Consider the following 27,193-nt stretch of genomic DNA (forward strand, 5'->3'; position numbering starts at 1 on the left):
GCAGTTTTGCTTATCCTTTTGTCTGTCCAAAAGGATTTCTTGCAACTAAAAAGAGGGATTTGCACTATTTCTATCAACATATGGATGCTTCTCAAGTGCTTTCCCATCTTTTTTGAAGTGCCTTTTGCAACGTATCAGACTCCTTTCAGTGGATTTTGTTCACTTCAATCACCATAGTAAAGAAAAATCTCTTACTAAAGAAGGTAACCTTAGCAGAGCAGCAGCAGCAAAGCAAACCTGAAGTCACTACTTGTCCCAAACTCAGGCAGAAAAAGGAGTAAGGGCTCTAAGAAGCAGCTTCAGTGTCATTACTGTTATCAAAAAACTCAATGCACAGCGAGACGGCCAACCTGCAGTGTCACATTGCTCTGTAAATAGCACTTTCATCACAGCACTTCATTGTCAAAGCCCTTTGCACACAAATTCACAGAACACAGCAAAGACAAGGACCCCTTTTGCATATTGAATCAAGAAAACCATTTCACCTGCAGGTTCTTGGGTGTGCTGCCTATTTCACAGGTAGACGATACAAGGGGGTGCTCAATAACACACAGTGTAACTCTAAGACCTAAAGCACAACACCACAAATAATATATTAAGCTTAAGCACTGGTCCATCACCTGCCCTTGGCTGGTGTTTCCCAGGTGAGTTCTGACACCTTTATCAAGGATAGGGGTTACTTCTAAGGCAGTCAGACCTTGGGAGTCTAGTGTAAATTAAATACACTCTCACATACCATCCAGGTCACTGCTGGCCAGCAGGGACTTTTGAAATTGTGACCGTTGTGCTTTCACTTTCTTTGTGATCATTTTATCTGTAGTGTCAGCAAGCTGCACAGCTCTCAGCATAGCACAGAGGCTTTTAAAAGAAGCTTTGTGCATTCATGCATTACAAAATCAAAATCCAAGTCCACTTTTAGACTTCAACCCTCTCTCCTCACCCCCACAAAAAAAAAAAAAAAAAAAAAAAAAAAAAAAAAAAAAAAAAAAAAAAAAAAAAATCCCTCATACAGAACTATAAACTTCAAATCCTTGATCAAAGATCTCGTGATCTGCATAAGACAAGACAAGGCAACAGCCCTAGTATTTCAGACTAAGAACTTAGACAGGGAAACTCTGTTCATCTAACTATGCCAGCACAGCTGTAACAGCAAACCTCACCTCCTGTGTATGCAGTCATACCAGTATGCAGACATACCAGCAGCCTACTACAACAAAATAAACTCCAGCAACTTGTGGCATCTTTTCTGCTTGAGGATTTTGTCAACTGTAGCAGGCAAAGAATTAGGCTTGGCATACCTGACAGAGCTACACTGATGACCTTTGAAGAACACACCAGCAGCCCTTTTACTATCCTAATAACATTCTCTATATATAAAAACGCCACATAAAGACATTTGACATCTCAAGAAGCATGATTTTAAAATAAGCATCATAATCTAAGCCACAAAATAACTTTTCTGAATTTTAACTTCATTTCCTGACAATAATTTATTACAGATACCTGAAAGTGTTAACTCAACCTGCACAACAGTGAATCAACAATCAGATACTTTTACAAAGTCTTTAATAAAAATCAACGAGGAAATATTTTTTTCTATCTTATGCTGAACAAAAAATCAACTTGTAAAGTATAAATATGTAATCCCCTGGCTCTTCATCTCAAGAAAACCTTGTGAAGGAGCTTGTTTCTTCAGCAAGGACTCCAGTGTGATGCTGAGATGGTGACTGTAGGAGGAAGTGCACACATTGCCATGTGTTAGCCAGATGGAAAGCATCACAGACAAGGAGAAAGGAAGCACAATCAGCAGAGGAGAACAGAAAAGCAAGATGCAAGAAGGAAGAAGCAATAATCTCTAAAACAATATCACAACATGATTCTCACAGTTACCTGTTGCTGTGAGTGGGAGTTCAACATTCTCTTCTATCCTGGCTGAAAAAATTCGCAAAGAGATTTTGTTTATTCCTAACACATCTGTCTGCTATTTTTGATCAACATTTTGTGACATTAAAGAACAAAGATTTTAAGTTATATATCCCCATTAAGCTATAATGCTAAAGAGTATTTTCAAAAACCTAAAGGTCAGAGAACAGAGTGTTCAGTAAAATCTGGCAATACCCCAAGGTACTCGATTCAGAAACCTATGTAAAGTTACACAGTCTATGCTAAAATTCTCCACCACTGTTTTTCCTCAAAAGTTTGGTGCTTTTCTCCATAGTGAAATGACAAATATATTAATGTGCTCTATTTATCCCTAAATGTACTGTAAATGTGCTTCTTATCTGATTTGCTTTCCAGGACAGCGTGTACCCTGGGGCACAGGAGTTCTGCTTCTCCTACACTACTATGGACCCAACTCTGCTAGCAGGAAAGATGCTGGTATCCTAGATCTTACGGGATGCGATGCCTTGAGGAAATTTATATCAAACAATTATTGCATAATCTCGGGGCTTAACGAAACCTCCTACACCTTACACAGGCCATCGAGATCCAGCCACGCTCTGGCGGCGTCCCCCGTCAGCTGCAGGTCCCCGTGTGAACCCGCAGGATCCCCTTGCTGTGCATGTGCAGGAAGTTGAATATTTCCGAGGGCATGGCGTGGAAGCCGGGGCGAGGCTTCACGTTGTCATAGTAGTGATGAGTTATAAAAATCCCTGAGGGGTTCATGGGGAAGGCCCAGAAGCCGAAGAGGTGCACCTCCTGGCAGAGCTCCAGGGCAGCAGTCACCAGGATGAGGCCGGTGCTGACCCGCTTGGCCCGCACGCCCTGGCCGAGCCAGTAGCGCGAGACGTTGATGAGATACTGGGGGTGGAAGTAGTAGACGGCCTGCTGGGACTCGAAGTCGTCCAGCACGTACTTGACGCGGATGGACACGTCCGTGTTGCGCGTGTTGTAGAAGGCCGGCAGCAGCACGGACGCGTTCTCGTACACCTGCAGCACGTCGTAGAAGGGCTTCCTCCACTTCTCCAGCTTGTGGAATCTGAAGGGGAGAGGGCGGGAGTGGTGGTCAGGCATTGCTTGCTGTACTAATGGGTTGCGGTGCTTTCTGTGTGCCTTGGGTTGAAAAATGTAAGCAAAAATGTGTGTTTTATTTTCATCTGTTGATGAAACAGATATTGGGTTGGGAGATATTGTTCTTTATCTCTTGTAACTCTAGGGGGGGAAGAGGGCAGATGCCCTCTCTTAATGGGACACCTGATAACACCAGATAAGGCAGGGCCTCCTTATCTCTTCCTCCACCCATCCTCCTCCCAGGGACATCCCCTGTGAATGGGCCATTGAAGGCTCTCCCATCACTGATAACATCACCTCATCCCACTGGGAGATGCTCCACCCAGTGGAGGAGCCAAAGCCTTTCCACCGGGATAAAACAGAAATCCCAAACACCAAGGGAGCTGTTCCCACTGGATTCCCAGAGGATGACTGGACCCTTTCTTGAGGATCATCTCTACTCCAACAGAGCCACATCTGTCACTGTGGGAGGATTTACTTCAGTCTGCTTCCAACACCCTGACCAACAGGGTGTCAGGTTTGCATTCTGACTCTGTCAGTGGTCCTTTGTACTACTGCATTTATCTTATTTAATTTCATTTTAATTTTTACCTTTCTTGTTGTTTGTTCTCTCTCTGTTAAACTGTATTTCTGACTTAGAGTCTCACTGGTTTTGCTTTCAAACCAGCACACTGTGATGTAAGAGTTCATTCCTGTACCCCATTCGCAGTTCATGGTTTTTCCGTGGGCACCCCGCCTTCCAGGTCTGGGTCAGTCCCCCTTTACCCAGACCCCCAGAATGTTCTTCGTCCCCTCCCCAGAGCCCTGTCCATCAACAAAAGGGGTGTTCCCCCCCAGGGGAGTTCCACAGAAGGGTGTCGAGTGATAAGGGGAAAGCAAAGGAAGTCTCCACCCCAGAAGAACACTGGCCCACCTGGCTGTCCCTCTACCTTGGTTCACTCCTCCCCTCTTCCTTTCTTGGTGGATTTTGGACAAGCCTGGGCGAGCTCTGTCCCGCTCTGCCTGAGCCCTAACACTAATGTAACTTTCCTACTTTCAAGTTTTCAATTGCAGCTAATTCCAAAGTTCTTCTGCTCTTTCCGTTTCTGCTGTCACAGCTTCCTGAAAGCCTTCTCACCTTTAGTGTTTTCGACAAGCCCATTCCCAGCAAGAAAACCCCAAGGGGGTGTTATTTCTGAGAATCTAAAAAGCCAAAGATTGCTAGGTCAGGATGTAAAACGTCTTAGATATGTGCTTTGCAAAGACAGAAAATGTTTCAGTCTTAAATAATGAATTATTGCGCATTGTTTCTTACATTTACAAAAGTCTTTCTGTTAATATTAAACCTATGTGGGTCTTTCTCTGATTTGCTAAAATAAAATGACTCTAAACTTCTTGTAAACTGTTGAGAAAATATCTAGGAAAAGGCTCCAGATCAGCTGTGGTTTTGTTTCTGACCTAGCTTTGCATAGATTTTCTTGTTTTTCTGTATCTCTTGCTTATTGCTTGTATGATACAGACAAATAATAAATCCTAAGTCTGCAACTAGACAGAGTCCCATCCTGTTTGCGAGACCCTGACTGATCCAGTATTTACTGAAATATTTCTGACACAGAGATAATTGAGATGATGTTTCAGTGATCCACAGCAATGTACTTAGATTTTTAGCTGCCTCATCAGCATGAAATGTAGGGTAAAAATTCAGGGCATAAAAAAATTCATAATAACCTTGTGGACATTTCTGATCATGGCTCACTTCTCATGGTATTAGTAGAAGTATGTAATTTTCCCAAGCTCTGTAGTGCACCATGCAGTGCAGAGGTGTATAAAAAAAAAAGTGGCTAACACCAAATCTAGCAAGTGTTTAAATGTCTAACTGTTACATTTTTAAAAGAAATCCAAAATGAAACAAATTATTTTATGCTGCTTGAGAAATTAAATACTTTCCCCCATCAAGGAAGGAAAGCAGTAATGAGCCTCACACTCCCAAATACGTCACAAGGCAGCATTAGGGCATTACCAGATTTAAAATCAACATCACCTAGTCAATCCTGTCTACAGAAGTTTCATTGACATTTCTTTAAAACATGTGACAGTGTGTGTTATTTTGTTTACCTCACAATCTTAATTTTCCAATGTTAATGGCTCTGATTCTAGGACTTCAACATTTTGGACGGGATCCAGTTCCTTTCACCTTGAATGTTTCTAAGACCTTTGACTGGGACTTACAAGCAGAGCAGGGGAAGGATAGCTGTGTTGTTTTAATTTTAGCTCATTGCCTTTCCATCTTCTGTCATCAAATTGCAGGTTTAAGTGTTTAACACATTTCTACAACTTGTTACTTATTCAATTCAGAATGAAATGTATGATTCATATTGAAGATATAAAGCAGGATTTGGGGAAAATCACTGTGTAACAGAATTAAGCTAAAGGTAGATTTGGGAAATCAAGAGAAATGAAAATACAGAAAAAAGCAGAAATAACCTCTCAGTGATAATACTGGGATTGACAGTCACGACATCTGTCTTCACCCCAACGTCCATGAAGTATTTATCAGATATAGGAGGCAAATTGCATCTGTAAAAGAGAGAAATTAGTAAGAAAGACAAAAAAATTCTTTCACCTTTTCAGGACTAGAAAATATAATTTATTTAAGCATTTCTGCCAAGCAACAAATCCAGAAACAGAGCGTGATTTTAAAATTGTATCAAAACATGCTGATGCCCAAACTATACAATAATCTAACAAGTTCTTGAGGGCTGTGTGAAGACTTCTCTTGTTCCCTCACCTGTGAGAGATGACCCCTCTTTGCAGGTGTAGCCAATGCTCATTTTGCCTCCTTAATAGCAGTTTACCTATTTACTCTGGCAGTTTAAGATGCAAAATGGATTGAAGCTCCCAGGCCAATCAGCCTACAAAATCAAAGGCTTGCTCAGCAGCAGCTGAGATGTATTCAATAATTAATAAACTACATCTAAAACCCTGCCTTTAAGATGCTTTGGTATATACCCAGGAGAATTTAGGGGAAATGTTCCACAAGAGGCAAATCAATCCAGACCTAATTAATCCCAAACTATCTGCTTCACTTCCTTTTCCATTTATAAGCATCTCCCAACACAGAGTAATAGAAGCAATTCTGACTCTACAAATTCATCACAGGACATCAAAGTTATTGGAAGCAAACTTGTGAGATTTGCAAGCCCTGACTTTGCCCAACTTCCATTCACCTTGGCCTTGTCCTAGATACATCATCTCACAAAATTTAGAGCATCCCTCAAGAGATGCTGAAGTTACTGAAATGCACACTCACAAGCTACCACTCTCTTTGCTTCCAAGGGAAATCCAGCTGAAAAAGCCTTCAGCATGTGTTTTCGGGGATAAAACACATGCCTGGCAACTGGTTTTAAAATCAGTTTAAGGTAGAGTTAGGCACTGAGTGACACTTTGAAAGCTTTTTGAAGAGATCTGCAAGCCTCAATTAAAAACATCACTGTGAAGATGCTCACATCTCAAAAATAGTGCTGTGTCTAATTCTCAAAGTTGTCCATATTTCTGAGGAATGGTGCTGAGCAGAACAGGGAGCTGTCAGGATGGTTTCTCAGTCAAAGAGAAAGGACAGTTTGGGGAGCAGAAGAATGCATAAAGTTCCTTCAAAGTCCTTCTCACACTCCAAAAGTCCACCTTACAGCTAGTCCCATTTTTATCAGGTCAGAGAATTGGTTTTTGGCTATCTTTTGCATAGCAATGCCATTTCTAGAACCTTCCTCTGCTGAGACATGCACCTCAAGTCCTTGGGCACCCCCAGTACCACCTAGCACTGGGCTCTGTCCTTATTAGATTATATTTGATGAAGGTTTTCAAATAATCGGCTTCAATATTTCTGAACAGGAAATTCACACCAGGATTGAGAGTGACCGAATTTGTTGGAGGCAATAATGCCTTATAAAAGTTGTCCCATCTGCACAAACTATTTTTGTTATGAGTCCAAAAACCTATCCCTGCCAAGAGAGCAATCCCATCTCTAAATTCACCCAGTGTTTCACCACAGAGCTCTGCTCTGGCCAGTAGATGGAGACAGACAATAACTACTAGTAAATGAAATTCTGGTGTGTATTTTGTATGTTCTATTTTACTATAGCTAATTGCTTTCAAAATTTATTTCACAGAACAACCTCGGCTGTGTGCTGCTGGCCACAAGAAAAGATTTCCCCAAGTTCCTGAAGTTATTGCTGAACGTAATCAGGGCTCCAGGAGCAGCTTGTGGAATGTTTTAAATTATTTCACTGGTGACCAAGATGATGCTTCCTGATAGTTTGGTGGTGACTGGAAAGCAGATGTGTTCATGCCTGACCTTGAACACAACCATTACTTTAAAACTGATGTCAGCAGACCTTGAGTTTTAAAACACTGGCACATATTTGTGGATAATCCACATTTTGGAGATGGCAAACCAGGCGTTTCTTTGGCACTGAGATATTTATTCATATTCCAGTTCTGATGAAACCTCTATTTAATTGTTACTCTTACCAAAAACAAGCCAATTTTTAAGTTCTGTGACAATGTCCTCTTTTTTTTTTAACCAGTTTTGGTCTAGTTCCAGGAAGAGTACCAGTAGTAAAACAGGACCTCTACTAAAAGCCCTTAAACATAAATGAGATTTGCCAGACATATTTCAGCTTCTTTGTAAAAACTTGCCATCTCCATGTGTCACATGGGCTGCTCCTTTCATCCACACTCATGGTTGTGATCCAACACAACAGCAGGGAATCTACAGTAATTGTTTAAGGCATATGGAGTACACTAGGCTTTTAAGAATAAAAGTATGTGAAGTCTGGACTTTCTCACAGACTTTTTTTTTCACTGAAAACTAAGATAATAGTTTGTGAAGTTGGAATAAGAGGCAGACACAAGGGCCTGAAAACAATGAACACTGAATGTAGGACCTGTAAAATTTTCTCATATGATGTCAAATTAAGTGCAATTATGTGCAATTAAGACTGCACTGAACCAAAATCTGATCTAATTTTTGCTGGTGTGAAGTCGGAGAAATAAATTGTGTATTCTAAACTGACAAACACCATTCTAAACAACACACCTAAGATCAGAAAATAGGCCAACTGAAATAAAGAGTTTTTTCTTTTCTAGAGAACAAGTCATGAATCTGTGAGCTAGTGGTCATATGCCATGACCCAGGCAAAGAGCTTAACAGGATTTAGAGAGGGATTAGTCATGCATATGAATAATAAGAAAATCTTTCTCATATATATTAAGGATTATAAAACTGCTGCTAGACACTCTTATCCAGGGACCCTCATCGTGGGACATCCCAGTTTATGCAAAACCTGGATAATTCCACATATAGCAAGGAGCAATGAAGATACTTAACCTTAAAAGTTATTCTGGTGACTCTGGAGGCCCAGGATTGATTATTGATTACACTAAATCCTGTTATTGAGCACCTGAGGTCTGCACTAGTCCAGAAACACACCTCTGAGGCACATTGGCTGTGAGCTGTTAACATCTGACCAAGCTGCTTGTCACTCTATAGAGGTTGTACCTCTGGCTCAGATCTGCCCCAGAAAATTACACCCAGGTTCATGGGAAACTGCTCACAGGCTAATGTCCACAGAAGGATAAATCCACAACCTCAGTGGCAGGGGATATCCTGGAAGAGAGCATCAGACTTCGCCAACAAGTCAGCGATTAACCCCATGGAGTCAAGGAGAAATAATTCCTCAAAGGTTTTTTTGGTTTTTTTTTAAATACTATAAAGTAAGAAGTTTGGGGGTTTTTTTGGGGGGGAGGGTTGGGGTTTTTTTTTGAAACATGGCTTTTTGTGCAAGAAGCAGGCTTGACACAGCCAGTTTAGCAAACATCATGTTTCCACGTGAGAGAGAACAGCTTTGCAACTCTCTATTTGTCATTAGGAAAAGCAAAAAGAAGGAGAATGGAGCTGTGGTGGTTACCTAAACACGAAGTCTGCACTGTCAATCTCCCGGCCACATCTGCTGTTCTTCAGGATTCCTCCGTTCCCAACCACTGCACATCTCTTGAACTGGGAGCGGTGGTACGGCATGTCCTGCAACACCACGGCAAGGAAACAGTTAAAGGCTTGTGGAGCCAAAGCCTCTTTTCCATTTTTTTCCCTTTTTTCCCCCTCTGCAGCTGCACCTAACAACGATAGGATGTTGACACTGGTTCTGGGTGCAATATTCCCCGTGCACAAAGTGATGGGATATTAGAGATGGCACAGGCAACAAACCCAAGTGGAAAAAAAACCCAATAACCTGCTCTTTTCTCCTAGTTTCAATAACACAGAGAGCAATTTTAGATATTTGCTTTCCCCTTTGATTTCCACATGAGGGCACAAACCATAAATGAGTGTAGTGTTTTCTGAGCTGCCTGCAAACTGCTGGTTCCTCAGGCTCTGTTATCCTGCTTTTGGGAAGTTTGCACATGGAGCTCTGGGGCAGCCACTAAAGCCCAAATTTTAGTGCTTACCAACTCTAATTGCACTAATAGAAATAATAATTATTAATTAGCATTTTCACTACCAGCACTGCCTTTGGTCAGACACCTTTTTGGACTTGTGGAGGATGCATTTTCCTGTAATCTTTGGGCAGAATCCTGCCTTCACACACACAGATGCAGCTGCTGCCAGAGCCAGCGAGAATGAAAATCACATCCTGAGAACAAACTGGGCTGTTAGGGTGAGAGGGCTGTGACGCAGAACTGAGCCACACTACACCTTATGAATATGTAGGGATGTGCTTATATAAGCATGAGAGTGCTCGTTTTTGGTACATACATATTTTATCAATAATCTCACGCTGCAAAGTACAGAGGGATGCAGGAGTGGCTTGACATTTCTGGGTGATTATTCCCAGGATCTTTCCATGGCATCCATAAGCCATGAGGCAAAAAAGGGCATGCAATTACACCTGTCTGAGAAAAGCAGCAGCTGCCTGACAGAGAGGAAATATGGAGCTGTCTGTGCTTTATGAAGTGATTTCTTAACACAAAGTGCCTCGGCAGCCCTGGAAGGGAAATCAGAAGCCAGGTGCCCATGCTTAGCACAAGGCTTGTGGCCCTACAGCATTGCTGCTGTGTTTTCAGCCCTTTATTTCCTACATGTGCCAGGCTGCAGCCCTACTCCTATGTAGAGAGTGGCTTTGGTCACTGCCCAGTGACTCCCAAAGGCATTTTGGCATGTAGTAACATCTTCACAGCAACGTGATCCTACCTGGACAAACCACACTCCTAGCAGATCTCAGATGTCCAGATTTTCATGCACTCATCTGCCTAATCAGGCAGGGTTTTGAGGATAATACTCCTGGACTTAGATGTACCCATTCTTTGCACATCTCCAGATGCCAAAGTTCTCTCCTGGATCCGAGCCTTTCCCCTGCTTCTGCCCCAGCTCCCCATGTGCACATTCAGATAACAGCACTTCCCTGCCTCTCAGCAGTGCTCAAAACTCAAAGGATTAGAAGTGGTTGGACCCTGAAGGACAGGTTCAATGGCACAAATCAAAGTACTTAACCTGAATGTAAGTATCACTTTTAAAAAGGGATAAATTTCAGCTCCCCCCTCCAAGTATGCTGCTGTAAATTGAAGGGGTGTGCCCCGTGATAAATCTGCAGCCACATCAGCCCATTCCTGCACATCAGTCACTTTGTGCAGAGGGAATTTCCCACTGATTATAACCTTGAATACCCCTGGAGGTCAAGTGTTATTTGCTGGAAAGGTTTTGAATAATCATTATGATGAATACATTTGAAAATTATGAAGCCCGTGCACAGATAATCTGCAAATGGAAATAAGTATAAAAATAGTCATTGTGAATATGAATTATAAAATAATCAGGCCAAAAAAACAAAGCAGACCTAACCCCAAATGCTGGATTTATTATATGTGAATATTATACTTTAAAATAGTTCTGATTAAAAAGTGTCTCTTTTATTTAGCTTTCTTATTTTGTTATCCACTTTGCTCCTAAGTCAGCAATATTCTGCAGGAAGTTACATATATATATATATATTTAAAAATATATATGTATATAGGGGTGTGTAAGTCTATATTTTGCAGATGACCACCAGAAAACAGGAAGATCATCTAAAATATTGTATCAAAAATAAACATTCTCAAAATATAAGCAGTGAATTTTGTAGAAATATCAAACAACTGCTAAATGCTTGGCTATAGGATAGTGCCTAATGCAGCAAGTACAGTGAAGCTGATTCTGCAAATGGGCAGAGGCACCTTTGGAAACATTTTGAAGATTTCTTGGTTGATATGAAAGATTCCACTTGTGTCCACTTCATATTTCAGTTTAGTTCCCAAGGGAGTATTTTTCTGGGTGGTGAACAGAAAGGATGGGGCATTGCAACACCTTGACAGAGTAGACCTGTGAAATCAAAAAGAAATAATATCAAGGATCTGATGGCATGATACAGGATTTGCAATTGCTGCTGCTCCTAACAAGGTATTTTTCACCAAAAAGATTTTTATTTTTTTGCTCTAGGATGGGTAAAATTGTGCTTTGCTGGAATTTCATTCAGAAAACTTCAGATTCGGTGAAAGTTTCTTTGCCTGAGAAAACCATGGCAAACAAACAAACAAAAAAAAGAGTAAATGAGACTCCTGCACTTGTCTCTTCCAGGCTGTGGGAAATACATGTACAAATTCTGCCTGCTCTAGTCCCCAAAGATGAGATTCTGCCTCCAATAGCCTGGCAAAACCACCTTAATGAATTAGTTCCTCTCCACCTTAGAAGTTTTCAACATTTTATAAATTATATACTCATCACTGGGCAGGAAATGTAGGGGTTAAAGAGTCCCTCTGTGGATATGGAAATATGGCAGGGCAATATTTAAGCACAGCAATACCCAAAGACACTGCCCCACTTACCAGATTGCTGTGGAGCACAGCACACTTTGATTACAACACAAAAATACCTCTCAAAGTTCTTAGTTTTTCCCTTGGCCTTGCACATGTGTGCATCAGGAAGGTGATGTGGCCCCAACAGATAAGTGCCAGGCAAACTGATCATGCCTAAAACTCCAAAATCTCAGACAAATGATCAAAATTTTCTTCTTCCCTGGGACAAAATGGAAAAAGTTCCAGTGCAAACAAGAACCACACAAAATCCTAGACATGGGATTCAGAGCAAGAAAGAAAAAACAACCCTGCTCCCATCCTTCCCTGAATGCTTTTCTTCTTTTACTGGTGGCACTGAAAGCCCTGAGCCCTGCTCACTCTTATTCCAGAGATGGTTTATTTCTCAGTCAATGCATTTGATACCTTCAGTGAGAAATACGTGTCATGGTGAATGTACAAGCATGAAGACAAAGCCAAATGGCTCTCAAATAACCCAGATTAAATGCCTTGTCTCTGGGGCGTGTGGCCTCATATCCTAAATTGGAAGAATAAACCAGGCTTCTTTATGGGCTTTATTACAAGCACCAGAAAGCAAATAGAGAATTATGCAAACATTTCAGTGATGTCCAATTACTCTCATACACTTGACTCGTGCAAGATGGCACAAAACGACCATCAGATCAAGGCAGCAAATGAGACTGAAAAAGTCAATGAATAATATCTAACAGCAAAAATAATTACAAGCAGACAGTGAAATTGAATTGATATAGTTAGGATAAGAGAAAAACCTCCTCACTGGCTGCTCCTTAAGGAATTGAAGGAGATGTTTTTTCTTAATGTCCAGCTGGTTTTCCAGAGGCACCATTTTTTATGTGAATGCCTGATATGTGATGGAAGAAGACACTCAAGGAAACTGCTTTCTTAGTCTCCAGATACAAACTCTATCATGACTTCTGCCTTTCCTCCCTCTCTGCTGCTTCAGTAGCTGCCATTTAAAATCTGATGGATCCTTCCCACCTCACATGATGGTCCAGGACTGGCAAAGCTCAGAATCCCACAGCTCGGGGGGTTACACATTTCAGCCTCCTGGTAAGCGACCTCCAAGCTCAGAGACCTTGGTTTGCTTTCAAGGGACAGCAGCTTCCCCACACTTTCACACACTGAGGTCTCTGTCCAATTGAACACAGATCAAACAGACTTTGGACATCTTTTTCTTTTTAGTTACAAGCACTACTGTTGTTCCTGAAACCAGCTGACAAAGGTTATGTTACATGTGGGTGCCCATGAGGGTTCCTGGAGCTGTATCAGTCAGGCAGGCACAGGCAGTGACAGGAGCCTTTCATCTCTTTTTTCTCTCAGTGAACAGCATTGAGAGGGGTTCTTTGTTTAATGTTCTGGTGTTGGTGGGCTCAGATGGATTGATGGTCCTCCTGGTGGTCTTTGGATTGCCCTTTCTCATTGTTCCCACCTCTGCTCTGGCCTCCAAACCTCAAAGGGCTCCTTTCCATACCTCGAAGTGCTGCTTGCTCTCCGGGCAAAATCATTACTCCTCTCACTCCAGTTGTTTTTAAAATAATGAGCTGTAGTCCTGAATGACTCCTCTCTTCAGAACAGGCTCTAATAATTGCCTATCAACTAATTTCCAGGAAAAAATACAGGGGAAAAAAACCCACAACAAAAAACTCCCACAAACAAACACCTAAAAAAACTTAGGTGTGGAGATCACGTTGGAGAAACTGTTATGAGCCCGAGACTAACAATGTTATTTTTAAAGATGTCAATGACTAACTTAGCACATGCATTCTCACATTCTCTCATTAACTCCTGACAGCTATTTCCTGGAATCATGCAAGAGAATTTGGGATAAAGCTGGGGGCCTTATTATAAACAAGAGCTCTGAATTGTACCAGTGACTTGTAGACTTCAGTCTACAGCAGCTACCCTGAAATAGTTTGTTTTCTCAAAACCTACTCAAATATGGCAGTGGAATATTTCAATATATAACATTCAAAAACCGTTTTGGCTTCAATCTACTGTTGCCTTCACAGGGTCAGTTTCAAAACTGTCTTGAGATGATCATGCAGAGAATTTACATGAAGAGAGACAGAACACCACAGAAACAAACTGAGAGGTCTCTGAAGAACAGAAAAAATATGTGGATTATCTGTGAGTAATAGCTGAGAAGCCATTCAAAACAAAACAAAACACCCCCAAAAATCCAAAACACCACAAACAAGACCCCAAACACAACCAGAGAAAGTCATAAGCAAGGTCTGACAGTACCTAAAACACCCAGAAGAAATCCAGTTTGAGTATTTTGTAGGCCAAATTTGCAGTATTGCCAGTAAGATCACCATTCCAAGCCAGAGAGTTAGGTTGACATGTTAGGGGCAGCCCTTAAATCTCATCTCCATCTTCACTGCTGCCCAAGTAACACCTGGAAGTCTTTCCCACACCAAATTCCTTCCCCTTCCTGGAAGACTGTTCCACATGCCAGAAAAGCATCCTTTCACTCTTGCTGATGAGTTTGTTTTTTTTTTTTAAGTAGAGGGAAAAGTCCACATTTATTCAAAAAGTTGGTACATCACATGTTCTCATGCTTACTCTTGCTATCCATATGAAATTTTGATCTCTTTGCAGTAAGCTGAACTCAAACTAAAGTAAATTTTACTCAGTCTCATTAATGTAAGCCATTCTTACTTGAATAAATTGGCTTCTGTGACATTCATCTCCCATTTGCACATCTGTAGGCTCTTCCATCTGTCAAACAATTCAGTTTGTTTCACCCTAAAATATAAAAAAGAAAGAAAAAAATAAAAATTAAGTTCATTATAAGGGCTTAATTTCCTAAAACAGCTGCAGGCAGAGTACCATGCAAATTGATGGGGCAAATCAGTCAGTCTAGACAGCACAAAATTTCTTTTTCTTCCTTTTTCTGCTCAGACATAGCCACTCTAAGCCTCGTGCATGCAAGAATTGATGTTTGGGACTGATTTCTTCTCCCTGACATGCTTTCTCCATTTTTTTCAGGATAAAATATGCAATATTGAACAAGAAGCATCTACCCTACCAAAATCTGCTGGGAAGCAAATGGGTCTCTATCAGCTGGGTTTGGGGGCAAAGGTGCACCCAGCAGAAGGGCTCAGGAGGGGGAATAGCAAAAGGGGATTCATTTGGCCAACTAAGGCTGTATTTTGGTGGGGTTAACTTAATCTGTAAGATTCTACACCACCACACTGTAGGTAAATTGATTTTATGAACAATTTATGAGCTCACGTGTAGGGATAAGAGTCTGTGGTGGTAAGAGGAAATGAAAAGTTCTTTACCTAGGGATGTCTACCTCCTCCTCTGCTAATCAATATACCTGTAGTCATATTAAAACAACAACAACAACAACCATAAAACCCTCCTATTTCAACTAGGCTGATAGAGGATGACTCATTTTTTGTGATATCACCAGTTCCAAGAACTTTCACAGTGAAGTTCACACATATTCTTGTGCATTTGGACAACAGAGATAATGAAAGCTTTGCAAATATCTGGACATAGGAAGCAACTGCATAATCTCTCTAAGAAATTTGGAAGTGTGTGATTTCTGCTAGATTGATAGGTCTTAATGAGCTCTCTTCAGGCTTGAGGGCTTTTAATGTTTGAATAAAACAAAAACTTTAAAGATAATTATATATTTAATGTGAGTAGAACCTAGCATTTCCCAGGCTGAGGAAGCTGAAGGAATTAGGTCATATTGTACTTTCTGTAGCCCACCAGAGCACATTAACTTGGAAATCTTCCATTACCATAAGGGCTGACTTGGGAAACATAGCACATTTGAATCAAGAACATCAGAAGAGACCAGCAGAGTAAAAGTGCTTGATGTCAAATGGCATCTACTGTAGAATTAACTCATATCTAGCTGAGCAGGGCTCCACTACCTTCCTTGGGCCACTGGGTAAGGCGAAATGAAATGAGGAACTCTCTGTGTCCTCTGATAAGTATGGAAAAGCAATAAAAAAAGGCAATTCAGAGCTCCCCATCTTCAGCAGAACTTTGGCAGAAGTGTGACATTCTCACCCCTCCTATTTATTTTTAAGCGCTGCGAGTCAGCAAGCGGTGCAAAGTGTGTTTGTCACTCGTGTACCCTTCATCCAGTGCAGAAGGCAAGGACATAACCTACATCTTGCTGTGCACAAAGTCGGTGAGGGAGACATGCTCAGGTCCATGCAGATTCAAAACAAACTGTATTTTCTGTAGCCCTGGCTGGTTGATGTTATGCACCTGTGGAGCTGCACTTTGAACCGACATTCCCAGTGCACTTTGCAGACCTTGTGCATTGCCTGTAACATTGCTAAACCACTGGCCTTGGACATGGTGAGTGATTAGGCATAATCTAAGCACCTAAGCTCAGTGAAATGCTGAAAATGCAGAAGGGCAACACTAAAATCACCCAGCTGTGCACTGTTGCACTGGAAAAATCACTTTTTTCACCCAATTCCTTCGTTGTGTATTCATATGTACATCTCATTCAACTCATTGGTTTCCTGACATACTTACTGGACCAGAAAACACAATTTAAAGATATTTTATTGTTTCCCAGAATCACAGTTTCACCTTTTCACTGAGAGGTTTTGAGTTGTGAAACTCTCTGCTGTTTGAAGAGGTCAAAAATACCAATGGGCTCAGAAAATATCTAAACACATTAATAGAAAGGTCTGTTGTCCACTCTGATTGCTCCAGTCTGCTCTCCTTCTGCCAGTCCTTAAGTCCCCATGCCAGTATTTATTTTTAGGAAGGGCTGAGAATTTTCTTCCTTTCTTAGCCTTCACTACTGGCCACTGTCAGTGAAAGAGCCTTAAGCTAGATGGACACTTGCATGAGTCAGTCTGGCTCCTTCTTACTTTTTAATTACTGGAAATATGATAACAAGCACTGTATTCAATTCTCAGCAATAATTCTGGGCCTACCAAAATGCCTCAATGTATAGGCCAATCCTCCATGTTTTGTAAATGAGCCTCAGATCAAATTCAAGCATTTCTTGCACAGGTAAGAGAAGGTTAGGGATCCCTTCTGAAATCCCTCTTGAAGTGATCCCTTGAGCCTTGCATCTTTTGACAGTGTCCTTGTAAGATAACATCCCATCCTGCCTCAGAAGTAACATTTTTAGCAACGCTTTTATTGCTAAATAATTCTGCTTTTTACATTTAGTTCATACTTACATAGACAAGACCTTCACCTCAATGATGTCCTGCCTTAATTCCAGGCATTTCGTAGAGTTGTACTCCAAAGGCCCTTCATAAAACTCAAAATACCTGAGGAAGGACAAGAAAACATATCATAAATAAGGCTTAGGCTAGAATAATGGTCTTGCACATCAACAGAATTTTGCTAAAAGTTGACATTTATGATTTTTGCCTAACTTGAGGCTGCACTGCCTGGCCCATAGGCAGCTTGTTCCTTCACAGGAAAGCACAGATGTCCCTGCTGGTCCTAGAACAGTCTCCCTTGCCCAGTTTGTTTATTCCTACAGGATTCATCTCTCTTGAAGCAGCAGCAAGGACCAGCTACCTTTTCCAGCAGTCAGCACTTGGCAGCTGGAACTGAAAGGGCAAAAGCACTGATCATTTAATGAACACTGTTCCCATCTTTTGCATGCCTGACTGTGCTGAGTTGGAAAAAACATGGAAGTGCTAGAGGTTGTGTTCTGTCTGGAGGCTATTCCATAGCTCCTGAGCAATGAGCTTTTCACTGGGATTTACTCCTTTGGTCTATTTGAAAGGGAATGGAAACATGGATTATATTCTGGGGGAAAAAAAATGAGAACAAAAGGATTTGAATGGTCAGACACAGCACAAATAACAATGATATTCTTGATTATAATACACACCTACATATTTACTTTATTGCCTAATTTCTTTACCTTAGTCATTGGACTGAAGGCAAAGAAAAAGACAATGGTAGCTATTCATGCTTAGGGACAAGAAAAATCCCAAGCTGTCAAGGGAACTCAATGAGTCTGTATTGAGATGATGAACAAGATTTAGGGTTTAAACAAAGCTCTGCATCAGTTTCATTCTTAATCATTAGAAATCTGTATTAAAACCTAATTCCTGAGATCTGCACATACCCATGAAGCCCTTGAGAGGAAAATGAAAACCCAAGAGAAGATGACCTGGAGGAATAGGCATTATGAACAAGGCTAGAGGAACCTCTTTTGATGGATCCTTTAAAATCCTGGAATTCATGAGGCTGTAATTCCAAGAACTCAATTTTTGAATCTTCAGTGGGAAATAATAAAGATAAGACTTATGGAAAAGCTTCATTTAAGCCATCAATGGAAATGTAATATTTGAGGTTTGTGTCATTGCAAAAGAATCTAAAAATTCATGTTTGACCTGTGTGGGACTGGAAAAAGCCCAGGAGCCTCCCAAAGAAATTTGCTTTCAACTAGGATTTTTTCTGTCCTGTCAAGTGCTCCTTTAAAAAGTGTCTCCTTCACCTCTCCCTGAGGTTTTCAGCACCTCAGCTTTGCCAAACACCAAACCAAACACTGCTGTGATCCACTGAGAGGCACAAATCTTGAGACTGAAAGGAGGAAGCCAATGCTTAAAAGGTGGGAGAAGAACAAAAAAATTCCTAATAAAGAAGTCAGAAAAACCCAATAGCTCATCTTTTAAAAATGTGGCTATTTGTAAATGTGCTTGTATAGCCTTCATGGCAACAAAAATGAATTTCTATAAATTTTGCAGCGGAAATTATGTAGTTCAAGTATTCCAAAATCAATGAGAACTCTATGAAAATACCTCCTCAGCCTGCTGAAGGGTTACCAAACATGAATCTCCATCTGGGCTCTCACCAAAAGGCTTGCACTCTCCTTCCAGCTAAATTATTCACCTGGACATTCAGCATTTACTAAGGAGCAGCTGAAATCCACTGTCCTGGCACATCTCCCATGTGCTTGTCTTGTTGAGCTGGTGCTGAGCAACTTGTGAATGAGGCTTCAACTGGATTTGGATTAAAAGCCCACCTGCTTGCACCAGGCCAAAGCCCTGTGTGGATGCACTCCAGGTAACTACCCCAAACCAACCCAAAATCTCTCTTTAGACAGCACCGTAGAATTTCTTACTGATCACAGAATTTTCCAGGGCTGAAGGAGTCCCCTCTGGCTACCAGTACAGACAATGTTTTAATCCTCTGAAATAATCGTTTTTCTGACTGTCTCTTGTGGTATCAATCCTTTTCTTTGGTTCTTTGAGCCAGACAATGTTGGAATCCTGGATGTGCGTGTTTTACACAGTTCTAGGGGCAGGTACACACCCCCACAAAACACTCAGTACCTTACACACCCCTCCTGCTCCTTAGGGTGTGCAGGAGTGAGCAGTTCCTATCAGCCTCATCCTCACCTGTCACCCAACACTTCATTTCAGTATCTCGAATGTGCCTCAGGCAGATAAGCAGAGCAAAAATCTAGATTAACATTTATTTTTATCTTTCCTGTGCACTTCTGGCTGTGCTGCTAAGTCAGGGAGCAGCAGCTCAGATGTCAAACAGCACATTCTGTCACGTGGGAACACCACAGCATGGGAAAGCTGCCTTCAGCCTGTGGCATTGGAGTCAAAGATGTCATTTTATGAAATGGAGATGAAATTTCCTGTGTCCCAGCCATTGCCTTTGATCGTTGCCTGTTTACTCAATCCACAAACCAAAAATAGAAATGAAAAAGGATGTGTTACCAAAGCAGCAGAAGGTTAAGGAGGAAAGGATTGGGTCAAAAATAAACCACTTCTGGATCTGAAAGGAAATCAATCCATGAGGCAACACTGCATTTCTAAGAGAGCTATTCCATGAGCCTGTAAATTGACAAAGCACAGGACTGTCCTGCAAGTCTCTAATGATCACAACAGCTTCAGCTTTCCCCACAGAGCCACAGGGAGCACGGAATTCAGCATTTTCTGCCTCGCGGGAGTGCAGAGGGAGGATCCATAGGATGGGCTGGATGACACAAAGCTGATGGAACATGGGCAGCAAAGGCAGGGGACACCAATGGCAGTGTCATTCTGCACAGAGATGGGAGAAGATGCTGCTGGCCATGGGCTCAGTTTGACTGAAGTGACCCCAGGCTATTGAATAAACATCCTTTGGGCTGTCCTTCATCAGCCCTGAACCTCACTGGAGCAGACAGCCAGCCACTAAACCCTCCTTAGTCATAATGCTGTGAATGCTACAACAGCATTAAGGATTTTTCAATAGGCTCAGGAAAAAGGGTTCCTCTCTTTCTCCCCGGAGTGTTCATCCTATTTATTTGCCTCACAGAGATTCCTCCTGCTGGAGATACAGTGGGATATTAGCAGAGGCTAATGTTCCCTGGAGTGCTGGACAACCTCTTCCCACAGAAGTGCTTCACAATGTGCTTTCCTAGAATGCAGATTTTGCACAACACCAGGCCCTAGCACAAGGGGCATGGGTTTCCTCAGCCTCCAGAGATGTCCTTTAATCCCACATCCTCACCTTGCAAGGGTCTGGTCTTTCAGGGAGTGTTTGGAGATCAGGCCTCCACACTTTCCCAGAGGAAGCATCCGTCTCACCCACTCCCTGGTCTCTGAGAGCTCTTTCTGCCTATTCACTCCCACTCTAAAACATGTAGTTCCCTGTGAACGATACATTTGCCTGTCAGAAAGCTTAATTAGCACAAATGGAAACTGTCCTCCCCATCATCCTCCTCAGTCTGATCTCCAGCTAAGAAACAAGGGTGTAGTTCAGTTTATTTTGATTTATATTCCCTATTAGTGACAAGTGACAAACCTGACTATACTGCTTACTCCTTTTGCTACAGAAGAGGTCTGTGTTTTGGCTTTACAAGAATGACAGTCAGATTTTATTATCCATAAAACAGACTTGATCTGTCACCGCCATAATGTCCTCTCCCTGCATTTCTCCACTTGCCCTGATGAAACATAAATAACTTTTATCCCTGGAAAGGTCACAAGTCTACAGGAAAACCAATACAAGAATTCATGAGTCTTTACCTTAAGAACACAGCTGCAAATGAATTACAACAAGCTCAGTTGCATGTAGGATTGTATTTTGCCAGTGCACTGGGCACTACACACCACTCTCTGCTCTTTGTCTTTTTCTCTCATGTCAATCATACCTTTCAAACCTACAACACTTTTCCAGTATCAAATCCTGTGACTGAACACCACACAAGCTTCAAGTGCTCAGAGGGCACTGTTTTTTTACAGCCCACTGCACTGAGTGCCCAGAAATCAGATGCTATTCACTCTGTAATTTTCCATTTTTGACTGACTGAAACTTTCTTCTTTTGTAACCTTCACATCCCCCGTTGCAACCTCACCTCCAGCTGAGCTGCCTACTGAACTCGCTAGTGAGAGACACATTTGGTTTCTCAGTACATCAGCTAATACTTAGGTCTTTGATCATCTGCAGCTGAGTTGCTCCTGCTTTGATCAGAAGTAAGCTTTTCTTGATCACACTACACGAATTAAAAAGCCTGAGACTTCAATCCTGCCTTCAAGTGACGCTTGGCTTGAGACGCTGATTTGCCTGATATATTGAACAAAGTTTTAAAACGTGATTTAGTGCAGTGGTCAGGCACCTTTTAAGCAGGACCATTTTTTGAGGCTGCCTTCCCATTCACTCTGCTCGTTCCTGCAGTGCCAGTCCTCGACACTGCAGCACTCGCGCGGCAAGAGCATCGCAGGAAGGATTCCACCTACCCTGCAGGAAAAACAAAGATCTTTCCAAAAATATACATTATCCAGTGACTAAGATATGAGAATAAATGAACCAAGCCCTGCAGGCTTCTACTAAATGCTTATTAAGAGTGCTGCCCAATTAGCAGAGCCTGTGCTCATCAGTACGGGCGGATCCATGGGCAACCTTGGGTCGAGATTCACCTTCCTTACTCAGGAGCGTTCCAAATGTGCCAGAGCACATTCCCCAAAGCACAGGGCACTCACATTATCTGGCAAGGCCTTCCTGGAACCTTCAGGTCCCTGGAGCAAAAACACTGCTGGGGTGCAGCCTATCACAGCTATAGAGGCCCTGGGAAATTCATCCAGAGTAGAACATAATAGGTGTTGACCTCATCAGAGCCCATTGTGAGAGACCAAATCCCTCTGGCCTTTGCTTCTCTTAATGCTTCTATGTGACAACATCAAAACCCACAAGTTTTGATCTAAAGGTTTAAGGGCTTTATATCAATTTAGGGGTCTTTCTTGCTTCATAAAAGCATCCTATCACTTTGCATGGCCTGGTCTCACAAGATTATTTTGTCCCTTTGGGAAGGGATGATCCCTGTTCAGCAGGTAAAGAAGCTGATGTAGAAGTGGCAAGGGAAGCAGGAATATTTGATGGTCTTAGTCTAATTTAAACTTCACCAGGTCTGCTGCACAAAAAAAAACCCAAAAAAACCCCCCAAAAAAACCCCAAATAAACAAAAAAAATCACATTGTTGCTTGTGCTGTTTCTGTTATTTGAGGGCCCAAGTCAGTTTGTCCACAACAGGATGATGCTTGAAAGGCTGAAGTGAGAGAGAAAGAGCTGTGGCCTCAACAGAGGAAACTGGAGAAGCAGCAGGGTTCTTTTACACAGCTTGATGAAATTATTTGATTGTCTCACCCGTGGGGCAACAAATATTAAAAGAGATGCTTCACATTCCTTCTGTCTGCCATGTGCTGATGACAATATCACCAGCAATAATTCATTTAAATCCTGTACCATATTCATCTCTAATGCTGGTAGGTGCACTAGATGTCTAACTGGTCATGAACTTTTAGTATATGTCTGTAGGTGGGAACAAAATATGCCACCATAAGCTGTGTCATGTAAAAATATTAAAATATAAGCAAGAGAAAATGGTTGTATATCTCTGTATACATTGTGTCATCATAGCTCTTCTGAATTACTGCATCCAGTTCTGACATTTCATCTTTGGGGGTTTGAGACACTAGTGAGAGTTACAAAAGGACCTGCAGAAATTATCCAGATTCTAAAAAATGATGCAAGGAATGTGAAGCTTAATCTAAACATACGGTGACTGAGTAAGGAGATGCTGCACCAGGAAGCAATTACCAGTGGCAGGAAGGTTTTCAATACAGTATAGCATGGAAAAATAGTATTCAATGCCTGGAAGCTAAGGATTGAAATGGCATCTTTAGTTCATTTGGCTTTCTTTCTACAAGAATCAGAGTAACAAAAATTCAGGATCTAGAATTCTTGTAGAGGGACTCAAGTTTTCCAGGAGATTCTTGTAGTTGAGGTTAAAAGCTACTGATTCATGAACCTCATTCCCTTGGGATATTTTGATAAGTTTGGTCTTACAGAGTTATAAGTTTTTTCTAAGCTTTGATAATAGATTATGTTAGATAGTTCCATCTATCAAGACAAGGACAGTTTACCAAGATATTGTGCCTGTCTTCCAAGTTAAAATTTTTACTTTCAAAAGCCCAAAAGTGCTTCCATGTACCAGCCCTAAATTCTTAAGTTTGATCTTCTGCAGAGGAGTGGCTTTTATATTTCTGTCCTTTAAAAGCTGTTCATGGCTAGCCTAGCCCACTGAACATCCCCAGAAAAGTGGAAAGTGCACAGATATTTCTCCTTGGAGGTGCTCCTTTTCTGGATTCTTTTTTTTGACCTAGTCCATGACTCCAAAGGTCTCACACATCTGTGCAGTCAATGATGCCCTGAGGATATATTTTTCATCACAACTCCTGGCAAACTGGCACTGGCTGCTCACTGCCATTCTGATTATGATCTCCCATCTCTAAGTCTCCACACACAGATGGTGTTGGAATTGCTTGGCTCTGCTGCTCATTACCTCATTAGCAATGTGAATTGACCAAACATCCACTCCTGCCAATGGCACGTTGTTCCCTTCCAATCTGTCCACTGGTTTGGGACACAAACCCATGGGTTCAGCCCGGCACAGCACCACAGTGAGTGGCAAAGCACAGCTCCACTGCAGCAGCCGTGGGTGTAGCAGCAGCAGCTCCAGCAGAATCAGCCCTAAATGGCACAGCAAAAGTCCAGGCTGCCTCCTGCTTCTCCCTGGAGATAAGCCCACCTTGCAGTCCATCAACACCACCACCCCCTGTGCTTCCCAGGTCCTTTCTGACACAGACTGACACCCATCCCCATCTAGAGGCTTTCCCACTGTGCAGTGTGTGAAGGATTTATTGGAGACTATATGGAATTTGAGTTTCAGGGACACGCTGGTGCTTCTTGTCTTTCACTGCATCAAACCAATGCTGCCTCCTGACAAGCAGCAGTGGAGCATGCTGCAGGAAGCCTTATTTTCCCAATTTCATTTCAAAACTCCCAGATTTTTAATAAACTGCTGCTTGGGTGTTTTAATCAAGCCCTTTCCCATTCACTCTGATGGAAATAATCTGCTGATGTTGTTATCCATATGACCACCCACCTACAAGGAGAGCAAAACTCATGACAACCCTTAAACATCAATGATATCTCAAGCCCCACATTTTAGCTTATTGCAAACAACTGCTTTTTTTTCTTTTTTTTTTTTCTTTTTTTTCTTTTTCCTTGTGGTTTTTAGATTTTAGGATCCTTGTACGAGGAACTCCGCAATGTGAGTTAAGGAAAATCCTAAATCCTTATGTTCCCCCTTGTACAGCAAGTATTTGATAAATCAAATTGGTTATACTTTTTATTTTGTAGCCAGTGGGGACAAAGCTTCAGATTTGTCATACTAGAGAATTCAGTGTGCAAATTGACAGGCCTAAAAGCTTCTCTGGTCTCACCACATACACTCTACATTCAATCTTATCTTTAGCTCCAGTAGACTGAAGAGAACACCATAAACCAATCAATATGGCAGATAAGTCATCCTGTCATTAAGGCAGCTTCTTGTCAGTGAAAAATTATTTAAGCATGATGACTCACAACCCCAGTAAGTTCCAAAACATATTAAAAGGAGAGCAGAAGAATCAGGGCTCTGGGAAAGGGTTGTGTATATGACTTCTCATAACCAGCATTAGATAAAACCCTTTACCTCATTCTCCACATGGAGCCTGCAAGGTTTAATGATGCTTAGCACAAACTAAAACGCAAAAGATAGAAATATGAGTAATGGGTGACACACAAGAATCAAAAATAAGCCAGTGTTCAACAATTAGTTGTTATTGTGTCTGTGTGGGCCGTCCTCCTTTGGTTGAAATCCCTATGGATTTGGGGAGCTCCTGTGTTTCACTTTTACTTCTTGCTAGGATTCACAATTTCCTTGCTACCTAGAAGGCCTTCAGCAACTAATCTGAATCTAAATGAAGGCTCTGGTGCCCAAAAAGGCCCAGCAAACTGAGATCTGTCAAGTGTCTGCCCAGAGCAGTATTACATTACACAAATGGGATCCACACTCTTGGTCGCAGCACATTCATGACACAAACTTCTGTTTCCACAGACTGCTTCTAAGCACTCTTAAGAGCTGTCTTAAGCACCGTGATGAGAACCTGAGTTAGCTGAGTTACCCCAGCACAGCAGAGCTGGATAGAAATGTGTTTGATTTCAGTCCTCAGCCATCAGAGGGCTGGAGCCCCTCTGCTCTGCAGCCAGCCTGGCACACCTGGGGCTCTGCCCTGCACAAGAGAAGGCTCCAGGGAGAGCTGCCAGCCCTGCCAGGGCCTCCAGGGGCTCCAGGAGAGCTGCACAGGCCCTGGGGACAAGGCCTGCAGGGACAGCACCCAGGGAATGGCTGCCAGGGAATGCCAGAGGGCAGCGCCAGCTGGGAGATTGGGCAGCAATTGCTGGCTGGGAGGGTGGGCAGGCCCTGGCACAGGGTGCCCAGAGCAGCTGGGGCTGCCCCTGCATCCCTGGCAGTGCCCAGGGCCAGGCTGGACAGGGCTGGCAGCACCCTGGGACACTGGAAGGTGTCCCTGCCCATAGATGAGGTTTGAGGTCCCTTTCCACCCAAACCATTCTGTGATTCTATCTCAGGAGTGACTCAGTGTTTACTGAAATCACATCACACAATAATCTTCATATCTTTCTTACCTGATCATTTTCATGCAGTGTTTAATCTTCACTGCTCATTGGTTTCCCTAAGGCCACTATTCTCATGAAGTTTGGCTGATTTGCAATTCTGATGCACTCATTCTTTCAGAGTGCTTTTGCTTTGGAAGTCCTTCATTTTCATCTAAAACTTCACTCCTACAGGATGAGTTGTCAGCATCTCTACACCCTGTATTAAATTATGTAATTAAAAGATAGAGAGTAGTTCTAGAATATGTTCAAGCTGATACCACATATGCATGAATAAACATGTGTTTCTATATATATAAATGCTACAGGTCACTGAAAATCATATTCATATCTATTTCAATTAATATGTTTAAACACTGAACCTTTTACAAGAAGGTGATGGCACAGCAAACTGCAGAGCTATGCAATAAAAAGTATTCTCTGTGCTTATGCTGACATACAATTAGTTTCGTGCACTTCAGACATCTCTCTGGAGTCCTGTAAATATACACAAATAAAGTCAGTTCTGTGAAATGTAGTCTGCAAGTTTTCCATTCAGCGGAAAGAATTATTCATTAGAGGAAGGCTTGTTTTTATTTTATATCAACAGCCCAAAGTTGAGTGTCAGATTAAGACTCTCAGGAGATGTCTGGTGACAACACAGTCAGAAAGGTGATCAAAGGTAAATAGTAAACAATTTTGACACAGCTCTGCAGTGTAGTAACCACATAGTCTCATCTCCACACTTACACAGTACTTTTTTATTTTCTTTTATTCCTAGATTTCATACAGCAGGCAAAAGGATAAATAATATCTCTACCTCACTTAGTGCGAAATATGTAGCAGATAAGACTCATCTCTGATGGCAAAGCTTTCAGCTCCACTGTCAGTAACACAGAACCACAGAATGTCCTGAGCTGGAAGGGACTCACAGGATCATTGATCCATCCCCTGTCCCTGCACAGACCCCCAACAACCCCACCCTGGGCATCCCTAGCAGTGGTATCCAAACTCTCCTGGAGCTCTGGGGCTGTGCCCATTCCCTGGGGAGCCTGGGCAGTGGAGACACAGTCATTGACATATCATACAACACAGGCTTTCAAATACACTTTTTTTCATTGATATATAACTGTTTCCTGTTTATATCTAGCTTGTGCAGTCTATTTGAGAAAAAAAAACCCACTTGCACCTTGAACTTCTTTGTCTTTGAAGAGGCTGAAGAGACTGAGAGCAGCACCGTGGTTAAGCCTCTCACGACTGTGTCTTTTGTATTCAAGAGTTTTGGTTCCCAGTCATGCAATCAATGATGGTTCAATTGTCTCTCTGTCAAAGG

At 42.0% G+C, this 27,193-nt stretch overlaps 1 protein-coding gene across 3 annotated transcripts in view; it reads right to left on the reverse strand.

Moving 5' to 3' along the window:
- Positions 1-958: 958 nt before the first annotated feature.
- ST8SIA5 (ST8 alpha-N-acetyl-neuraminide alpha-2,8-sialyltransferase 5) overlaps positions 959-27,193 on the reverse strand; it is a 48,638-nt gene continuing 22,403 nt past the window's right edge. For 2 of the 3 annotated variants that reach the window (XM_063423476.1, XM_063423475.1), the window contains 6 exons: positions 17,085-17,177; positions 14,572-14,658; positions 11,254-11,398; positions 8,958-9,070; positions 5,476-5,568; positions 959-2,980 (listed from right to left, as the gene is read on the reverse strand). In XM_063423476.1, coding sequence (XP_063279546.1) covers positions 2,518-2,980; positions 5,476-5,568; positions 8,958-9,070; positions 11,254-11,398; positions 14,572-14,658; positions 17,085-17,177 — 994 coding nt within the window. In that variant the 3' untranslated portion in view covers positions 959-2,517. The remainder of the gene's footprint in view (positions 2,981-5,475; positions 5,569-8,957; positions 9,071-11,253; positions 11,399-14,571; positions 14,659-17,084; positions 17,178-27,193) is intronic. The other variant, XM_063423478.1, reaches the window with a different exon arrangement.

Source organism: Prinia subflava, chromosome Z (genome assembly GCF_021018805.1).
Source record: "Prinia subflava isolate CZ2003 ecotype Zambia chromosome Z, Cam_Psub_1.2, whole genome shotgun sequence".
Lineage (NCBI taxonomy): Eukaryota > Metazoa > Chordata > Aves > Passeriformes > Cisticolidae > Prinia > Prinia subflava.